The sequence below is a fragment of the Helianthus annuus genome, chromosome 12 (assembly GCF_002127325.2).
Source record: "Helianthus annuus cultivar XRQ/B chromosome 12, HanXRQr2.0-SUNRISE, whole genome shotgun sequence".
In the NCBI taxonomy this organism is placed as follows: domain Eukaryota; kingdom Viridiplantae; phylum Streptophyta; class Magnoliopsida; order Asterales; family Asteraceae; genus Helianthus; species Helianthus annuus.
Window position 1 is genome coordinate 27,037,652 of NC_035444.2, and position 22,036 is coordinate 27,059,687.

At 42.6% G+C, this 22,036-nt stretch overlaps 1 protein-coding gene across 1 annotated transcript; it reads right to left on the reverse strand.

Annotated features, from left to right (window-relative positions):
- Positions 1 to 12,151: 12,151 nt before the first annotated feature.
- LOC110907807 lies at positions 12,152 to 15,097 on the reverse strand. The gene has a single exon (XM_022152733.1). It carries the CDS (start codon positions 15,095 to 15,097, stop codon positions 12,152 to 12,154), a length of 2,946 nt encoding a protein of 981 aa, XP_022008425.1.
- Positions 15,098 to 22,036: the final 6,939 nt, after the last annotated feature.

A 22,036-nucleotide genomic window follows, 5' to 3' on the forward strand; every position in this document is an offset into this window, starting at 1 on the left:
ATTATTAATAATAATACAATAAAATTATAAGTTATTTTTCAATGGTTGTTAATTTATATAGAGTTAATAGTTCATATTTTCTTTATAGATATTGTGTTTTTTAAAGTGATTTATAAAATTATCAAACTAATTTCTTTATATGTTTTTAGGTTTATTTTTCATCGTTTCCCTACACATGTTTAGTTATATACATAAAATAATGTTTTTCTTTTTTAATTCACTAGAGACGAATAAACATTAGGTTTCTATCATTTTCTTTCATTTTTGAGTTAACTGCCATTTTTGTCCCTGTGGTTTGGTCACTTTGACCATTTCAGTCCATTTTTCAAAAATGCGCCATTTTCGTCCCCCACGTTCTGGAAAGGTGCCATTTCAGTCCAAAAATCATAACCCAGTTAAGTCAGTTAGTAAATAAGGACTGATTGTGTAAATTTGTAACATAAAGGACCATTTAAGTAAATATTAAGCACCACCACCACTAGCCCTGCCACCACCACCACTAGCCCTGCCACCACCACCACTCCGCTGCCACCACCACCGCCACCACAGCCCTGCCACCACCACCACTCCGCTGCCACCACCACCGCCACCACAGCCCTGCCACCACCACCACAGCCCTGCCACCACCGCCACCACAGCCGGTTCATCATCATATCAGACAAGAGAGGGAGAGGCGGGAGAGAGAACCGGCGACGGTGGGGCTGCCTTCCCCAGATGATGACGTTGATGGTGGTGGTTCCGGCGGCGGCGGTGGTGACCATGCTACTGTTCATCGTCTTCCCCAAAACGGTCAACAGAAGTCAAACGGCCTAATTCTCGATCAATACCGGATAATATTCAAATTAAACTTGCAGAAACATTGTACAAGTATAAACATACCGATTGGGTGATTAAAACCGATCCGGTATCGCGTGCAACGGCGTGGCGACAGTCTCCGGCGACGGGTATTCCGGCGAGACTTGCAGACGATGAACATAGGGTATTTTCGAAGGGGTAAAGGATTTTGAAGGGTGTGAGAGTTTCGTATGGGTTCAGGGACTCTAAATAACACAACAATTTGACACTTAATCGACAAACTTTTGTGGATTAATTCCACTTTGAATTTTTTATAAAAACTCCGATTTCACGTGGTGTCGGGCATGCTTATTGAACAATTACAAAGCGTGGGGAGTTGTTTACGATCTGTGAGAGTGGTGGTGGTGGCAGGGCTGTGGTGGTGGTGGCAGGGCTGTGGTGGTAGGGCTGTGGTGGTGGTGGCAGGGCTGTGGTGGCGGTGGTGGTGGTGGCAGCGGAGTGGTGGTGGTGGCAGGGCTGTGGTGGCGGTGGTGGTGGTGGTGGCAGCGGAGTGGTGGTGGTGGCAGGGCTGTGGTGGCGGTGGTGGCGGTGGTGGTGGTGGCAGCGGAGTGGTGGTGGTGGCAGGGCTAGTGGTGGTGGTGTTTAATATTTACTTAAATGGTCCTTTATGTTACAAATTTACACAATCAGTCCTTATTTACTAACTGACTTAACTGGGTTATGATTTTTGGACTGAAATGACACCTTTCTAGAACGTGGGGGAGGAAAATGGCGCATTTTTTTAAAAATGGACTGAAATGGCCAAAGTGACCAAACCACAGGGACGAAAATGGCAGTTAACTCTTCATTTTTTTAACTTATACAATTGAAAAAGTGAATGTTTTATTTGTTTTAAGTGTCTTCGCAATATTAGCGTTTTGTATAGATCAGGAAGGGATTACCTTTTCAAGTATATATAGAATAGGGTGTTAAATGGGTCGTGATTGTGGGTTAACCTGATACGAACTCAAAAATTTGACAATGAACCCAAATATGTACGAGTCTGTATATATTCTCAAACATATGATCCCGAATCCAGTATGAGTTTGTAAATATTCTCAGACATTTGAACCCAAACACGATACGAGTATTTTTACTAAAATTTAGTTTCTCTAGTTAGTTCTTTTCAAGGCCTAGGCGCAAGTTGATGTGAAATTTTTAAATATTTGTTTTCTTCAGAAAATTGTATCACTCACAATTTTGGAATATAAAATAGGATCGAAGAAAATAGAAGAAGAAAATTGGAGTAAGTGTGATTTATGAAAAGAATTGAAGAAGAGTGATAACATGAGAGTCAACATCTTACTCATCTTACTTTAAGTTAGACCGCGCTTAGTTTGTTATGAGCACAACCCCACAATACATCATTCACAATTTTTTTTTAACTCTGTGAAATGATTTTGAAAGTTTTAATACCCCCATATGACATCCCTAGTTATACAATTATTTTGTCCTTCTGAACTCAATTCGTGTGATATTACTTAACAAAGTTTTCCTTCTAAAATCTCACTCATTAAAGGATGTTGTGTAATTTCTTTTGACAACTTGTTAATAAGAATTTCCTAAATCCTTTGGTAAAATGATATATATAATGTTACCATTAGACTTCACAATGTCAATATATACACCTCATATTACAAGTGGTTGCCATTCAATATTATGTCCATCAGAGGCGGAGGATAGTGGGTGCTCGGGGGTGCACCCGCCCACCCCAATATTTCGGTTAGAAGTGTACAAGTTTCGATTTTTCGTCTGAAAATTTTAAAATTATATAGGATCGCCCCCCAGATTATTTTTCCTAAATTGTATATTCTAAATATTTATAAACTTTGTATATAAATGATGGGTAGTTTGGTAAATATACACTTTGTTTTATTTGGAACTATTATTATTTGACCCGATTTGAATCGAATAGCCAACCCGACCTGAACCGAAACATAACGATAGGAAAAAAGTTTTTTGGGTCCCATTATTTTACGCCCCCTCGAAACTTTTGGTCAAGCTCCGCCACTGATGTCCATATTGGATATGTCTAGACTTACAAATGTACATATCTTTGCTAATAATATCACAATGTACACAAATGGACGATACCAACTTAGATTGTCTTCTAAACTTGTCACCTATGTGTTGACTTAGACTGCTAAATGCAAAAAAAAAAAAAAAAAGTTCAGGTTAAATTAACGAGTCTGTTTTTGTCAACCCACAAATACATGTTTCATGTTCGGTCTATCCACCTATTAAGACAACTAATTAACATCCAGAGGGGAATAGCAACTAAAGGTGGAAAACAAGGCCGGTTTGAGGGTAATTCAAACCAAGCCATTGCTTTGAGCCTCACCTCTCTAAAGGCCACAATAACTAAAACCTATTGTAAGTATACATATGGAAATTCGGTGAGAAAGACCAAATCATGGCAATTCAAGCATCACATAAACCAAAGGCACCGAAGTATCATTAAGTTTTATTTGTGTAATCCGTCTACAATCTCTCTTTATATTGTAATTGTTACAGGTTGCAAGTAAACTTATTTTTATTTTCTCGAAAAGGCCTCTATTTTAGTTATTGCTTTGGGCCCCATAAAGGTTGAGCCGGCCCTGATGGAAAAGGTGACATATGACCACCACCTCTCTGACAATTGTTCTTCTTCTTCTCCCGACTTCATCTTCAGCCACCACCTCTTCGGACTTCATCTCCGGCCATCACCCTTGCCGGTTATCTTCTCCGGTCTCTATAGTTTCTTTTAAGAAAAAAATATAAATATAAGAAAAGATTGAACACAATATTCTAATGCTATATGTTAAAGGTAAAATAGCTTAAACAAAAAGAAAATGTTTGAATAGTAATTTATAGAGTTAAATGTCATTATAGTCCCTGTGGTTTTGGTCATTTTGTCAGTTTAGTTCAAATGTTTTATTTTTCACCTGTGGATCCAAAAAGGTTTCACCATTGCCATTAGAGTCCACTGAGTTAAATTCATCCATTATTTCTGTTGACGAGAAAGGCAATTCGGTCATTTTATATGGCCGAATTACCCTTCTAGTTCACAGAATTACATTTAAAATGACCAAATCGCCCTTCTCGTTAACAGAAAAAATGAATGAAGTTAACCCAGTGGACTAAAATGGCACCGATGAAACCTTTTTGGACCCACGAACGAAAAATGAAACATTTGGACTAAACTGGCAAAATGACCCAACCAGAAGAACTAAATGACATTTAACTCTAATTTATATATACAAGTGAAAATAGCTTAAACATGGAATAGAAAACAAACACTATGCTACATCATCAAATATAAATACACTAGTGGTGACACATCCTCATCCCAACGGTTCCATACATTGTATTTGGTTTAACCTGTAATTATATTCACAAGTCATTAAGATGTCTTAGCAAAGATACATCTTTTGAGTTCAGAAGATTCTTGTAAAACATCCTATCTATCCATCTATTAAATAAATAAATAGCTATTTTGATGCAACTTTCTCCCGGAGAACATGAATTAAAAATAGGCCTTGCATACAAAAGATTCGTTAGAAAGGGTGTAGTAAGCCCACTGTTTTGTTTTTAAGTACATAAGAAAATAAACTATAACCTAGGAATCACAAATCTCAGATCCAATAAACATGGGGTCCAAATTCCGAGGTACACAAACTTAAACATAAATTACAAATTAGGAAGCCACCAACCCTGTTCTAAAAACACATACGTCTTCTTTGTTTTTTAACATTGATAAATTTGGTAACATATGATTAGAACAGAGAGCGTTTCGTTTAACGATATCATAGTGTGTAAAATAATGTCCATCTGATCAAGGGTTTGATTGAATCCTAGGTTAATGTAAATGAGATTGTTGTTAAATATCAATAGAATTGAAATGTTAACTTCAGTAAAAAATTTTATGCGGAGGATAAAAATACATTATAAGTTAATGGAATTGAAATTCAACTTTAGTAAATTTAAAGATGCGCAATTTTAGTTTTAAGTTTTAGGTGATAAGATGCGGAGTTAGAGAAAGCCGTCTTGACAGCCTACCTTGTAGCGACTACTCGAAGATTACTCGGCCTTGGAAACCTTGTTTTACAACCATGCTAGGTAGAGAAAATTGTTGTTTGAAAAAGAATTTATCTAGAAAGTCATACTCATATGGGTTTCTTTCCTATTTGATAAGTTAAATCCTAGTTGTCATATTTAGGGTGAGGGAGTGGTTGCGGGGAACTCAATTGGGGAGGGGTTTAACCGCGTGGTGAGTGGTTGTCGGCCTTCAATCGGTGAGCGGAGAGAGGGAATAGCGGTGAGTATTCACCGAGCCGGGCAAGAGAAGAGACAAAGGAGAGAGAGAGAGAGAGAGACTGGTTAATGGTGGGCCATACCTTTTTTCAACCAATCACTTTTTTTAATTGTTTACCACTCTCTATGTATTTGATTATTGCTAATTTGCTAGTGATTGAGTGCAAAATGAGGAGTGGAGTCGGGACTTGACATGACATAACATTATTGGTTAGAAAATAGTTTAAACACTCACCATTGATTGACCACTCCCTCCACCCTAATGCGTCTTCGAACCTCGCTTGAGGCAATTTGTTTTGTTTTTATTTTTGGTAGAAGTGTCTAATGGGAACTCTAAACTTTAATAATTTACGCTTATTACCCTTAAACATTAAAACTTACTATATGCTCTTCATGATTTAATAAAGCCTTTTTTTACTGTTTTTCCTTTGGTTTTTTATAGTCCAAACTTAAAAAAAAATGATGTACATAATGAACCGAATCGGTATTAAAAAATGCAAACAAATTGTTTTTTTTGGTCAAAATGATGGTAGTGTTTTGTTTTTATTCGTGTCATGCAGTTGCCTGTCACTCGCTCATTGGTCTTGATAAATTACAAATTTTCCCTCAGTTCAAAATTATCGTCTTATCATCGTTTTAGTTTTTTTAGCCAAACTATTATAGTATTTTGTTTTAATTGGTTTACTCGATGTAATAGATCGTGTTATGAGTAGTCTGTACAAATAATCAAAACACAAACGTACATGTTATGAGAAAAAAAAATATTTGGCTTAGTGCCCGCAACGCAGACGGGGCAAAAACTAGTTTGAAAACACATTCGACACCAATTTGCACCCAACTTCTTCAACATGTTGCACCCAACACCCTTGCAACCCAACACCTTTAGCAACGTTAGCAACTCTCCATGTACCCCTTGAAATATGAAGAACCCTTTACACGAACCCGACCATCTTCGTCGATTGTGTTTCTTCGTCTTCCTAGACACATGAGACGTATGAGACAACATACCCGTCACACCATTTTTTTTTCATTTCATCCACAATATTACCAGCATTGAACAACTTGTTTCCTTTAATTTGCTACAAAATTTTGATAACTTACTTATATTACCTTTCTCTGAATAATATACTAGCCTAAATCTAATTCACCAAATATAGAGTGCATTGTTATCAAGAGGTTGTTATTAACTTCTAATATATTTACCAAAAAGAAAATGTATAAAAGATGGATACTTTTTTATTAAACACGACAGTTTCCTCTAATTCACATAAGAACGAGTTAATTTAGATATTATTCTATGGATAACATACCAGTATTTAAAAAGAGAAGTTGGTTCTATGCATTGAATAAAGTTTTTCCAAAATAGAAGTGTAATGCGTTCAAATATTTACATTTTTTTATTTACTAGACTAGATAATCAATTTGATAATATAGATCTGTTATTAAAAAAAATACACGTTAGCTTTATATACAAAATACAAAAACATAACAACAATTACTCCTGTCGAATACCCAACCTCCGGCTGACGTTAGCTGGATCTTTGGTGACGTCAAGAGCTTTTATCCTTGCTTGCTACAAAAGAACAAACCGTTAGCCTCGCCACGGGGGACCCCGGGAGGGGGATCCGTGACCAAGCTCCGGCGTGAGAGTAAGTAAACTTGCCGGGAAATGAGAGGAGTTTCTTCCGATGAGAGTATTCACCGGAAGGTTCCTTCTTTGGTGTGAATCTAATTAATGAGTGTGTGTAGTTAATGTGGGGAATGTTGGTCGGAGTTTTATGAGAGGAGAGTAAATGAGAGGGTAGTAAATGAGAGAATGCCGGAGATTATACCTGCCTTAGCTCCTTAATATCCTCTCTTATATAACAACAAGCTCTTATCTTGTTAAGGGTTTTCCCACACATGATCCGACGGTTTTTGGAGGTTCTCGGGAAGGTCAGACACGTGTCTGACCCCCAACGGTGGGATATCCTTCTTCATTAATGCTCAGCCGGATAAGTACGATGATTCAGACGGGATCCGTCTCTTATCAAGCATTTAATGAGCTCAGTCCTTATTAACTGTTTCCCGCCCGTTGCCAAGGGAGGAGAAAACTTAGTGGGCAAGGCAATTCAATCTTGTGGGCCTTTGTGTAGTTGGGCTTCCAAAGAAATGGCCCAAAGCGGGTGAAGTGGGCTTCCCCACTGGCCCGTCGTCAAGTCATCTTTAGTCCCTGGTTCTGAGACCCGAGGCTCATGATCCGGGGCTGAGTCACAACCGTTTAAGAGATGTGGTTTCTCTTTTGGTGGGCCCACTCCGAGTCAGTTACTGTCCATCGTTCCTATTAATCATGACATCGCCGGATGCCTATAGCGGGAGTTAATCCCCTAGTAACACGTGCCCCTTTTTTGAATTTTGAAGAGACCATTGATGTGACGGTTACTTGCATGTCAGCGATACCTCTTTAAATACCCCATTTGGCCTTTCCGATTTCTTATTCAAATACTTCAACTCTTTTTCTTCTTTGTAGCCATTTCCCTGAATTACAGTTTTCTCTGACCATGAGTCGCGGTGGCCGGTCCTCGATAAGGTCCATACTGACGGCGAAGGACTTGAAGTCCTTCGTTGAGGCATACAACATCCCGGATCGATTCTCCCCTTCTTTGCCCGGCCCTAGCGAGTCGGCAGAATGTATGCCGGACAAGATACCGATTTATACCCTAGCCTTTCTTCCTGTGGGGTCCGATACCCCCTTTCTGCTTTCAAGATTTCTCTGCTCCGTCACTTTGGTGTCCATTTCTCTCAGATTCACCCTTTGGGGTTCATGAGGGTGGTTCACTTTGAACTATCCTGTGCAGCTATCTCAGGGGAGCCCTCCGTTCCTCTGTTTTGCATGTTCTATAGGCTTATTTCCAACGGAGATTGGTTTACCTTTGCGAAACGACAGAACAATGTCTCGAGGCCTTGCTACAGCTTTATGCCTACCTCTACTTATCCAAAGGACTGGAAGTGTAGATTCATCTTTGTTTCTGCCGCTATGTTGCCGGAGTCCCTTTTGCCAAAGGATCTTGATGCTGCCATCAAAGACACTATCCCTACTCTTTCTGCAGCCGAGACCATTCAGTGGAAAAGGATGTGTGACAACCCGACGAGGGCATTCACTTTCTCTGAAGGGATGCTTGCTATGGGGGGGCTGAGTCCCTCTTATCCGGTCCGTCCGAGAGCCTTTTTCGGCAAGAAAGGTACTTCTTTGTTCTTGATTTGTTTCTTATGGCCATCCTTTACGTCTTTGAAGATCATGTAGTTATCTTTAGCGTTTTCCTTTTGTGTAGAGATAACTTTGTGGAGGCTTCTTCAGAGTGATTCTAAAGACGTGAAGTATGTGGTTGATAATGAGGTTGATCCTAGGTTGAACGCAGAAGTGCAGGTTACGGGGGGATCCGTCCAGGCTGGAGGTTCTGCTGCCTTAGGTGGCGGCGAGGAGAATCCTTCTGATGAGGAGGAGAGTTCTCCTGACTTTCCTCCTGTTCATCCCTCCGGTCAAAGTGACGACGAAGACGTGGAAATTCAGTTAGTCCGTAAGAGGAGATCTGCCAGTCCCCAGCCGGCTCCTGCACCCCGTAACATCCGTCAGAGGCTTCGGAGTGCTAGTGGTCAAAAACTTCCCCCTCCCTCTAAAGCTGCTTCTGATCTTCCCCCTGCTGGGGTCAAAGGTTCCCTGTCCAAGCACTTGAGGTCTTCAAGCTTAGCGAGTGCTCCTTTGTTGGTAAGCTTTCTGTTCTCCTATTTTTCCTTCGTCTTTCTGCCTCGTTTCTGATTGTTCTTTTTCTTGCTTCTTAGGGGAGTTCCAGGGAGCCTATAGAAATTCCAACTGGTCCCTCTCCCTCCCGTGTCCGGGATAAGGCTTCTGAGGTGGGAGTGGCTCGCTTTTCCTCAGCTTTCGAGCTTTCTCCTTCACATGCCACTGGGACTAGCAAACCCACTCTCATCGAAGGCCCTGTATATCGATCCCATCTTGCCCCTTTGTTTGCCGATGCCATCCCCCCTACTTATGTCCCTAAATGGAAGGTAACTAGTTCTTCCGTGATAGGGACTCCTGAAGCTGCTAGGGATTTTCTGAACCATGCTGTTCCTCCCTCACACAAATTTGTAAATTCTGCTCTGAGGGATGATCTCTTTGAAGATCAATACAGCATGTCTTTGTGTGAAAGCTTTTTTAGGGGTGCTGGGATGTTGCAAAGGATCGATGATTTGAGGAAGGCAAACAAAGGGCTTAAGGCTGAGCTTAAAGCTTCCCAGTCGGTTGTTGCCTTGCTTAGGGGCCAGGTGGTTGATGCCGAGAGGAGACTGCAGGAGGAGAAGGTACATAGTCTTCTCCCCCCCCCCTCTTTTTTTATATACATACTTACTGATCCTTTGTCTAGGGGGTTGGAGCTATGCTTGAGAGGAAGGAACGGGCTTGGGAGCGGGAGATGGCATCGTTGGTTGAAGAGAATGAGGAGCTTGTTGCTGAGCTGAAGCATTTGAAGGAAGTTGGCTCCGTTTCCCAGGAGCAGCTCAACACCATGTATGCAGACTATGGGATAACTTCCGATGACAACTAACGATTGGCGGGGGAGAAGCATTGGTTGATTACTGAGGGTTTTGGGGCTTTTCTCGCTGCTGTTGCTCAATCGGAGGACTTTAAAAGTGGCTTGGAGGAGGTGTACAGGGCATATAGGGATGTTGGCTACCAGGCGGGATTAAAAGATGGCTATGCCTATTCTGCTCAGGGCCTGGGCAGAAAAGAGACTCCTCTTTATAACTCTAAGGCAAAAAAGAGGTTGTCCAAGCTGAACGAGGAGTTTGGGCGTAAAACCCCGGCCATCCTTGGGAAAATCCTGGAGCATCTCCTGATCTCTATTGATGAACTGAAAGCCCTGTTCTCCTCTGCCGGTCCTTCGTCTCCACCGTCTCTTTCCGGGGGTGATCCCCAATGAATTTCAAACATTTGATACACTTCGATATGGTTGTAATAACTTTCACTTGCTCTAGGATACTTGTGTGTTTTTCTTGACTATCTGGGGGGGGGGGGTCCTTTGTGTCGGGGACCACCTAAACCTTTAATCGTATGGCTTATGGTTATGTATAGCCTTTTTGCTTTGCTGCCTGTGTCTTGTTGTGTTTGCTTGTTTTGCAGGGGTTCTTACCGAGGTCAGCTTGGTGCTTCCCTGGAGATTCTCAGACCGTCCGGCGAGGGGCTATGCTTTTGTTTCATCTTGCTGTATTTGCAATCTTGCATATTGCTAATCTTTGCCAAAGTTATTGAGGCCTTTCTTTATGCATGTATTTTGCATTAAATAAAGCAGATTCCCCTTCGTAGTTTCGTATGTACGAGTGTGTTTGTATTATTTATTTATTATATTTTTTTTATTGTTTGTTTCGTTAAACTATGATTGTCTGTTCGAGGCCAATCGGTGGACAAGCTTATAATGCGGTGTTATGTCTTTAACTTGTTTTGTCCATTTTAGGTTAGCTAGACCCTTATTAGCCCCACGGCCGGGCTTTTGGCATGTTTTGGATGCCTCGTACACGTGTGTTTGTTTGCTCTAGTTTAGATTTAATGGCGTTCCTAGGCACGTCTGCCCAGGTGTAGTGTCCATTGTTTCTTCAAAATGGGACGTATCCGTCCGTTTTTCATTTAATCTTTGGGGGGTTTACACTTCCCGTCGTAGATTATTTACAAAAGGTTCGCTTTCATGGGGGGTCCCCGTACATGTAGTTAGCTATTACAAAAGTGGCCCTTGGCCGTTTTCCTTGGGGGTAAACCCCTTACACATAATACTTCCTAAGCTGCATGAGATTCCAGGTCCTGGGGACCTCCTTGCCTTCGAGCATTTCCAACTTGCAAGTCCCCTTGCCATTTGCCCATATGACTCGGTAAGGTCCCTCCCAGTTGGGGCCTAACTTCCCGGTGTTTTCTTGCAAACTGGCCTTATTGGCTCTAAGAACCAGATCCCCTGGGACGAGGTTGAGTTTCTTCATCCTGGTGTTGTAATAACTCTCCAGGAGCTTTTTGTATTGGGCCTCCTTAACTGCTGCTATTTCCCTTCTTTCCTCCAACAGGTTTAGGTTCATTCTGAGGTCCTGCTCGTTTTTTTCATCCCGAAGCTTCATCCGGGCAGTTGGGGATCCGATTTCAGCAGGAATAACAGCCTCCGTCCCGTAGGTAAGGCTGAACGGGGTCTCCCCATTGCAACTTTTGGGGGTGGTCCTGTATGCCCATAGTACGAATGGAAGCTCTTCCAGCCAGCCTTTTTGTTTCCTTCCAAGCCTTCCCTTCATTCCTTTATTGACGCTTTGGTTGGCTCTTTCCACCAACCCGTTACTCTGGGCATGGGTGACGGAAGTAAACACCTGTTGAATTCGCATCTGCTCGCACCATGGTTTGAAGGGTCTTCCGGCAAACTAGACCCCGTTGTCGCTCACCAACTCCTTCGGGACCCCATACCTGCATATGATGTTATCCAGCACGAACCTTCTCATCTGGTCTCCAGTAATTTTTGCCAAGGGCTTCGCTTCAATCCACTTAGTGAAATAATCAATGGCTACCACCACGTACTTGACCCCTCCCGGGCCCTCCGGGAAAGGCCCAATTATGTCGATGGCCCATTTCTGGAACGGCCATGATGTCGAGACTGGTACCATGGGGTGTTTGTGTCGGTGGGTCATCGGTGCATGCACTTGGCAATTGTCACACTTCTTGATTTCCTCAGATGCTGTTTCGTACATTCGTGGCCAGTAGAACCCCGCATTCATTGCCTTCCTCACTATCGTTCTCGGTCCTGAGTGCATCCCGCAAATCCCCTCGTGCATTTCCCTAACCACATATTCGGCTTCCTCCATGTCAACGCACTCAGGGACAGGCCCAGATATGACCTGCGATATAGCTCCCCTTCGATTAGTTCATATTGCAGGGCTCTGACCCTTATCTTTCTAGCCGCCCAATCCCCCTCGGGTAGAATTCCGTCTCGGAGGAATTTAATGATTGGGTCATCCATGTTTCTTAAGGACCCTCGACCGTAGCAACTTCTGCTGTGTTAAGGGAAGGGGATGTCAGGACCTCCACCTTGATTTCTTTCGCGAGGTGGTCGAATGCTACCGAGGCCAGCTTGCTGAGTGCATCAGATTTCCTGTTCCTTCCACGAGGGATATATTCAAGTTTGAAAGTCCTAAATGCCTTAGCCATCTCTTTAACTTTTGCCACGTATTGGGCCATGGTGCCGTCTTTGGCTTCATACTCTCCTTGGTATTGTTTTACTACCAGATGTGAGTCAGTGCTAGCCTCTACGTGTCTTGCTTTCATTTTTTGTGCCAGGCTCATCCCGGCTAGGAGGGACTCATATTCTGCAGTATTGTTGGTGTTCTCGAAATCCAGCCTTATGGCATATGTCAGCTCGACCCCCTCGGGGCTTACCAGCGTGATGCCTACCCCGCTTCCTTCTTCACTGGATGCCCCATCGGTGAGCAATTTCCACACAGCCTCATCTTCCCTTTCTTTTTCTTCTTTTTCTAAGGCTTCCCATTTTAATAGCTCTTTCTCCTCGTCCTCAGGGACCTCCGCTAAGAAATCAGCCAGTATCTGTCCCTTTACGGCCGTTCTGGGTTTAAACTCCAGGGAGTGTTCTCCCAACTCCACAGCCCATTTAGCCAACCGCCCTGATAGCTCCGGCTTCCTAAGCACATTCTGAAGGGGTTGATCAGTCATCAAGGTAATCTTATGCCCTTGGAAATACCTTCTGAGTCTTCGGGATGCAAAGACTAGAGCCAACGCGAGTTTCTCCAGGGGCATATATCGTTCCTCAGGCCCCTTAAGTGTTCTGCTAATGAAATATATAGGAATCTGTTTCCCCTCCCGTTCCACCATCATGACCGCACTTATGGTCGTTTTCGAGGCGGATAGGTACAGGAGCAACGGGTCCCCGGGCACCGGGGTGGCTAACGTCGGGAGCTTACAGATGTAGGCTTTCATTTCCTGGAATGCAGCCTCGACCTCCGTGGTCCAATTGAACTCGTTGGTCTGGAGGCAGTCCCTTAATACTTTCATAAAGGGAAGGGTCTTGTCTGCTACCTTTGATAAAAAACTGTTTAACGCTATCAGCCTCCCATTTAGCTGTTGGATATCTTTTAGGGATCTGGGAGACCGCATTTCGGCTACGGCCTGGGTTTTTTCCGGGTTTGCTTTGATTCCTCCTTTGGTGACTACTACCCCCAGGAAATTCCCTTCCTCTACTCCGAAACAACACTTCCCGGGGTTCAGCTTCATGTTCACATCCTGCATGGTGTTGAGAGTCTCGGCTATGTCATCTATCATTGTTGTTTCTGTTAAGCTCTTGATGACAATGTCGTCAACGTAAACCTCTAAGTTCCTCCCTCTTTGCTCCCTAAACAAGGTGTTCATGAACCTCTGATATGTGGCCCTGGCATTCTTGAGGCCGAAGGGCATCTTGGTATAGCAAAACGTCCCCTCATCTGTAATGAAAGCGGTCTTCTCCTCGTCTTCTATTGACATCTGGATTTGGTGGTATCCCTTGTAGGCATCCAGGAAGCATTTCAGGGGGTACTGGGACAGAGAGTCCACCTGGGTGTCTATCTCCGGGAGGGGATAACAGTCCTTGGGACATGCTTTGTTTAGGTCTTGAAAATCGATGCACATCCTCCACCCTCCGTCCTTTTTCTGAACCATGACAGGGTTGGCAACCCATGATGGGTATTTAACCTCTCTGACTATCCCCGCTCTGAGCAGCTTTCGAGTCTCTTCACATGCGGCCCTTCTTTTATCAGGTCCCATGCTCCGCTTCTTTTGTTTCACTGGTTTTGCCCATGTGAAAGTGTTGAGCCGGTGCTCAGTTAGACTTCTGGGGATTCCCGTCATGTCCCCATGTTGAAATGCAAACACATCTATGTTATGGAGGAGCAGCTCCTTTAGGGCACTTTTGCATTTGTCACTTAAGTGGCTTCCCACCTTGACTGTTTGTTCCGGGAACCTGTCACAGAGGACCCATTCTTCCACCCCCTTTTCCTGGAGTTTCCCCAGTTCTTCCCCTTTGGATACGGAGGAAACTACTTCATAAGCGGATTTAACCCAGGCAAGACTCTTTGGTGTTTGAAATACTAAAGCCCCGTGGGGGGTGGATGCTTGTGCTTGTAAGTCTCCAATTCCGGGTCTTCCCAAGATCGCGTTGTACTTGGAGGGTGCCCTGACTACTGTGAAGGTCAGATTTATCGTTCGGACCCGATCCCCTACCCCAACTGTGAATGGGAGCCTGATCTTTCCCAGGGGATGTGACACACTGTTGTTGAATCCCACTAAGGGGATAGAATCTTCCTCCAATCTATCTCTTACATCCCTGTCGAACCTAAGAAAGCAGTGTTCGTATATTACCTCAACACCTGACCCTCCATCCACATGTATTCGAGACACCTTGTGTCCGGCTATTATGGCTGGGATGTTCAACGGGAGTCGTTGCACCTCACCTTCCTCCAGGTACGGCATAAGGATGGGAGCTTTCATGCAGTTCGGGGAGCCTAGGATTCTGGCCTTTACACTTCTGGTTGTATCGAACTCATTCCTCCTTCTAATCATATCAACATCTGCCCTCCCTGGCTCCCTTGCATCTCTTCCCTTGCGATCCCTTCCCCACTCCTTGATTTCCTTGACCAAGTGGGCCAGCCTCCCCGTTTTCACCGCGGTTTCTATTTCCCTTTTTAGGTACATGCAGTCATCGGTTTTGTGCCCGAAGCCTTTGTGAAACTCACAGTACTCGTTCGGTTGTGCTTTCGGTCCCAGTTTTATGGGTGGTGGCCTTGGGAAAGAATTCTTTACCCTCTCTGTGGCTAGTATCTCACTCGGGGTCTTGGTGAGAGGGGTGAAGTTATCGGAGTAAGGAGGGGGACCTCTCCCTCGGGGTCTATATGGGGAGTATGAGGGCCTTGCCCTGTCATGCAACATTCTATCAAAGGCAGGTTTCCGGGAATTGGGTGTACCTTTATCAGGAGGCCTTGCAGCCGGGGTGACCCTCCGAGGCGTGACGTCTGTCTCCTTCGCTTTGCTGACCGTATCTTTCCCCGGACAAAGGCCCTGACTCTATCCATAAGATTGTCGAAGGAAGGAGGAAATTCCTCTCCCAGTTTTTCACACAGCTATGCATGTTTCAATCCGTTTATGAAACTACTGATCTTCATGACCTCTGGGACGTCCTTGATGTTCATGCTTTCCTTAACAAACCTTTCCATGTATTGGTCTATTCGCTCGTTATCCCTTTGTCTGATGTGAAGAATCTCGTTTGGATTTTTGATCACCTTTCTCTGTTGGCCAAAGTTCCTGAGGAACTTCTCGCTCAGTTCTTCATAGCTATCTATACTCCCCGGGGGAAGACTGTCAAACCAAAGCCGGGCTCCCTCCGTTAGGGTTTGTACGAACATGTGGCACCATACTGGCATGGGCCATCTTCCTAGCTGCCCCGCTCCCCGGAAGGCATGCAAGTGATCCTCAGGGTCTCTTGTTCCATCATAACGATCAAAGCCTGGGGGTAGCTTTGTCTTGGGAGGCATAGGTGTTGGATCTGAGTTTGATTTTGATTGTATTTTATGTTTGTAAATAAGATGAAGATGGATGAGTGTGCAACGGAAACTATAATGAACACAAACTTTGCATACAATCAAACGAGAGTAATACTTTTATCAAACATCTTTGCACAATGAACCGAAAGATTGAATTTATTTCAAACACGATTACAATGATTGATGAGTGAATGCAAACTCCCCCTCAGCCTGAGCTCAGCAGTTTGTTCGTGCAAAGAAGACGAATGATGCAAAGAGCTAATAGAACAGTACAAAGTACTGAACTATTTATAGGCACTTGCAAACTACTGAGCATCTTAGCTGACGTCACCATGAAAGTGACATCTAACCTCCTAACAAACTCTAACCTCTGATCTATACAGACACTGCTTGTGTTAACTACTGCTAATACATTCTATTACAAAACAGACTTTAGAACAGCTGCTGCAACCTTCTACTGCTGTGAACCCAGCAGCACTTGTCCGGATCAGCAGTGCTTGACTCAAGGCAGTAGATTGAAACAGCAGGACTTTGGTCTTCCATCAGATCTTTAGTTGAGCAGCAGTTATGGGTCAGCAGTTTAGCAAGATCAGCAGATAGGAGGTCATCAGTAGTTGTAATCACTTTCAAGGGGAGAGATTTGTATATCAACATCTGCTTATTCAGGATCCACTGCTCTGATCCAGTTTTGGCTTTAATTATCTGTTCCTCTGATAGGGTTCAATCCCAACAATCTCCCCCTGGAACAGATAATGCCAAAACCCTTCATTATTTGTGGACATTTTATTGCCTCATTAACAGCTCCCTTATCTAACCTTTAAATTGTAATTCAAAGTCAAGGGCATCTGTATCTTCATCATCCCTGCTAAGTGGAAGATCAATGAGATCCTGCAAATCTTCAAGACTCAGGCCAAGAGCTTGTTCCCTTGATATTTTCTCCACTTCTCCACCAGACCTGAGCAAAGTCAATACGCAGGTCTGTTTGTCAGTTTCCCACTTTTGTATTTTTGAGCTTGGTGGGTTTCTTGGGAGATGCTTATTTGCAGAAGTATTTGGTGAGGCTGGCCTGTTCATCACTGGCTGAGCAGTGGTAGCAGAGTTTTCCTGTTTAAGTTCTTCTTTTAACTTTCTTAACAAGCCTTGTTTTACAACAGCATTTCCAGTAAGAATTTCTTGAACTGTTTCAGCTCCTAACTGGCTTTGTTTCCTTCTTTTGTAAAAGGCAGTACCAGTAGGAGCAGTGGCTTTCCTGGTGTGCAGCTTTGTTGGCCTTTTTGAAACCTCTGCTTCAGGATAGTCAGGTTTTTGAGGAATTTTTGGATCTTTCTTTCTTAATTCCTCCAACCTTTTGTAGGTTGACCTGACCATATCTTCTTTCCATCTAGCAATTTGTCTTTTTGTACCAAAATCAGCAGCAACCAGTTCTTCTTTCATTCTCTTTAGTTCCAACTGTTTGTCAGGTACATTCTTTTTGAACTTTGCCCAATCAGGAGGAGTGTGAGTGACTTTCCTTTTTATCATGTCTTGAATTATTACTGCTTCAACTTCAAGCTCAGGAACAGTCCACTCTTTGTACATGTGTCTCTCTCCTTTGTATCTCTTGTGAAACATAATGCTTTCAATGTAGTCTTTCTTCAAAGTTTCAGCTGCTCTTTCTGAAATTTGTTGACTGACATTCTTTGCAAAACGTTCTAGGGAACTGACTTGTGTGAGCAGATATTGATAGTATCTTGAAACTTCTTTATCAGATTTCCCTTGTGTGTTTCTTTTCGAGATATCTTCTGCTTGCTTGGCCTTTATCTTCAAATATTCATCAATATTTTTGGGGCAGGGATATCCTTTGATTGAAGGCAAACTCCTTTTGGCAGGGTCATCCTCAATATAAAAAGATTTTATTTCTTCTCTAACAGCTTCTAGTTCAAGAGGAAATTGAACACCTGCATGAGGTAAGGGTTTGTGCATTGGAACTGAAGAAAGTGGAACTGGTTTTGGTATATTGACAAGAGCTAAAGATTTTGAAGATGTTAGTGATGGTCAAGAGACATCATCTTTAGGAATTAGCCTTCTCCTCTTTATTTGAGGAGGGACTGATGATGTTTTGGATGAAAAGGTGGTTGTAGTGGCAGTGGTGGGTGATAGACTAACAGCTGTTGAAGTTATAACAACTGCTGTCTTCTGCCTTTTGACAGGAGGTGATTTTGATTTTGGTGGTGATGGTGGTAAAGCAGTGGATGTAGTGTGTGTTGAGATAGTGTGTGTTGAAGTGGGAGCAGATGTTGAAACTACTGAAGTACCAACAGCAGCTGATACAACAGGAGTTACAACAGCTGTTTTAGGTGGTGGTTTTTGAGCAGACTTTGAACGTCTGACTGGAATGGATTTGGGTAGCCTTACTCTTCTTGTAGGCTTCTTCTTTTCATCAATAAGATTTTCATCATCTCTTGATCCTGAAGTACCCTGATCCGGATATTCCACCCTGGCTTTCTTTTTGGCCTCTCTATCCCTTTTCACACATGCAAGTGCTTCTGCAAGTGCATTTGTGGTCACATCAATTTTCTTACTCCCATCTGGCAAAGGAATCTGTTTGGTCGTATTTGAATTTTCTGGTGCAAGGTAGAGACCATCTGTTATTCCTTTCCTTCTCCACTCCTGAATTTTCTCCCCCTTTTTGGCATTATCTTCGGGGAGTTGATCAATGAAGAATACTGGTGGAGGAGCAGTGCCAGAGTTGTGCAGGATCTGAGTTTTGAGAGCCTTTAGATCAGCCTGAGTGTCTTTGAACCTAGACTCCATAGCATATCTCAATTGTTGAACATGTTTTTCATGTTGCTGATCTGTTATTTGTGCTTGATGATGGAGAAAAGGTTGAAATAGATTCCGGAGCTCATTTGTAGCAGGTGCCTGTTGGAGAGCAGGTGCTTGAGGTGGAACAGCAGTGGATTGTACCTTTTGTACCTGTAACAACTGTTGGAGCATATCTTTGAGCTCTGCAACAGAGTTATCAAGTTTTTCAACATGAGCCTTCAATTTCTGGTACTTTAAATCATCACCCAATTTAATGGGATCATCTGATTTCCCACTAACAGTGGTTTTATCAGTGGTTGAAGTAGGGAGTTTACTCCAAACATTAACCACTGATGCCCCTTTTTCTTGGTACTAGGGTCTTCTTCCTTCAACACTTGACAACCTTTTGATGTTGCCAGTAGGATAAATAAATCCACTGGTGGTTGGCAGAGGTGCTATAAAAGGAATTGCCTCCAAGGAAGTCTTATTGATGTAACCACTGTCCAACTGTAAACCAGTGAGTTCAACAGTTGTAGTGGCTGCTTCACTTGGATTACCACAAACAATGGGTGTAACCTCCTCAGGTTGTGTTGGTGGGTTAGCAATGAATGATACAGCAGGCTCAGTCATTTGTTGAGGCATATTCTCATTGACAGGTGAGTGAGAAGGACTGGGTAATGCCTGGTTCAAATCAATTGCATCCAACAGTAGTTGTGTTTTTGGTGGAATTGTGGATGTGATGGTTGGTGTAGAAAGCGGACTTGCTCCGGGCATTGAGCCGTGGATGATGGAAACGAGTGTATCCAGAGCATCATAATGTGGTGGCCCTTTGTGTACAACATGTTCTTTTTGTGAAGAAGCAGGAGGAGTTATGGTTATGGGTTGAGATATTTGTACCAACTGCTGTGAGGAAGAAGCAGCAGTGGTTTCTTTGACATTTGTGTTGTCACAGGCATTAACTCTGGTATCTCATCCTCCAGAGTTGCCGTTTTGATTGGTTTGGGGGGTTTTTGATTTTTCTTTTTGTAAAGCCTTTTGGGTTTTGTAGGTGTGGGTTTCAAAACAGTTGGTCTGCTGCTTTGATCACCTAGAGCAGTAGGCTCAGCAGCAGATACCTGAGGAGCAGTGGTAGCTGCTAAATTCTGCTCAGGCACCCATGCTTGTGTTTTGCAAGGTGCTAACATACGTGAAAAAGTTTCAGATGTTAGGCAGTTTATTACAGTTATCTCACCTTGGTTTATTAAAGCTAAATCATCCTTACTGAATTTCTTTTCAAAATAGTAACTTAAAAACCTTGGAAATAGTAAGAATGATTTGGTTTCAACATTATTAACCAAATCTTTAAAGATTTCCCGAGAATAGTTAAAATTTTCTTCTTGAAGAATTGCATATCCCAGATTTTGAATCTTTATAGGGATCTCATTAAAAGAAGTGGTTTTGTTTGAAACACATAGTAGGAGGGTATGAAATAGGAATCTGGGTGCAGGAGGAAAGTAACCTTTTTCTAAGGTTAGTTTCTTCATCATTGTGGCTTCATACCCTCGTTCAATGAAGTCAATGTGCAACTCGTTTTTAGTGAAGGAAGTTTTACTTGCCTGATCATCGAGTTGAAAGACTTCGGAGATGGATTGTGGCGTGATTTGGACCTTTTTACCCTTTATAGAAGAGTGTATGGTGGTTGCAATGTCTCCTTGTTTGTCAAGAGTTGCATTCTTCCAAAACTCCCTTTGGGTCGCCAAATAGATTGGTGCATCGGCGGTGAACAAAGTTTTGTACTCTGATTTGCCATGATGTTGATGATGGAATCGAAAACATCGGTGGTTCCTGGTTTTGTTAGAAGACCCAGGAGATTGTGAGATGATTTGTATGGAATTTCAGTGGAAGTTGCCTTTTGAGAGACTGTTTTCGATGATTTTGATGTGGGTTTTGCAGATGACTTCGATTTTGTCATTTTTGAAACGAATGATCGAAGGAATTTGTGAGAGATGAGAAGAAAAACTGCTTTGAGAAGAGAATTTTTAAGAATTTAATTCGACAGTAAAACCCTGTTTTGGTGGTGAGTGGGGAATTTTATAGGAAAGAGAATAAATGCTGACGTGGCAGCCGTTACAAAAGGTCTGACTGCTATGTACTGCCCATGTGACAACCACTAGTGAAAATGAAGGACAGTACTTTTGATGAAAGCAACTGATGAAAGCAGTGGAAAGGGGGCAGTGGATGATTTTCACTATCAGTGGATAAGACACTGCTTTTGAACAACAGAGGTTATCAAGAAATGAGAGAACAGAGGTTGCCTTTCAGCAGTGGGCAGGCTTTTTGAAGTAGAGCAGACTTTTGAACAATCAGTGGTTATGGCAGACTTTTAAGGATTTTAATGAAATTTTCATTTTTAGCTATTTTTAAGGATGGATTTTTGATTTTCTGAAAACATTTTGTTGCTTTTATTCATAGAAAAACAAGATGTTGCTTGTTATTCCATGTTTAGCATCCCAATTCTAGAGACCAAGCTTTCAAAAGTGACTGTATCAAGTGCTTTTGTGAGCACATCTGCCAGTTGGTCTTTAGTTGGGACATGATGCAGAGAAATCAAACCTTTTTCATAGCAATCCCTCACAAAGTGATGTCTGATGTCGATGTGCTTTGTGGTAGAGTGGGAAACTGGATTTTTTATGATATTTTCTGCTGCCTGGCTGTCCAACATGAGTGGTGTCTTTAAGGCAGTGATACCAAAATCCAGTAACTGATTTTGAAGCCACAGGAGTTGGGCTGTACAGCTTGCAGCAGCAATGTATTCAGCCTCAGCAGTGGATGTTGAAACTGTTGCTTGCTTTTTGCTTTGCCAAGAAACTAAGCAATTACCTAGAAACTGGCACCCTCCTGAAGTGGACTTCCTTGTGGTATGACATCCAGCAAAGTCACTGTCTGAAAAACCTGAAAGCTTGATATTCCCATTAGCTGGATACCAGATACCAAGTGTGGGAGCACCTTTTATGTATCTGAGAATCCTTTTTACAGCAATGAGATTTGATTTTCTGGGAGCTGATTGACTTCTTGCACAGACACATGTTGCAAACATGATGTCTGGTCTAGATGCAGTTAGGTACAATAAAGACCCAATCATGCTTCTATAAAGTGTTTGGTCAATCAGCTCATCCTTTTCATCAGACATGACCAGCTTATTTGTGGCCATGGGTGTGCTGCATGGTTTACAATCATTCATATCAAATTTAGTTAAAAGTTCTTTAGCATATTTGCTTTGATGAATGAAGGTTCCATTTTGCAATTGCTGTACTTGGAGACCAAGAAAACATTGCAGCTCACCCATTGCACTCATTTCAAACTCAGTTGTCATGAGTTCTCTAAACTCTTCACACATTTTGGTACATGTGCTTCCAAAAATAATGTCATCCACATAAATTTGGACAATCATTAAATCTTTCCCTCTCCATTTAAGAAACAGTGTTTCATCAATGGTACCTCTTTTGAAACCATTTGAGAGTAGAAAGTTGGAAAGAGTTTCATACCAAGCCCTTGGTGCTTGTTT

Bases quoted from the DNA above. Each gene is read 5' to 3' on its own strand.
- LOC110907807 (XM_022152733.1), bottom strand. From the start codon at position 15,097: ATGTTGCATGACAGGGCAAGGCCCTCATACTCCCCATATAGACCCCGA.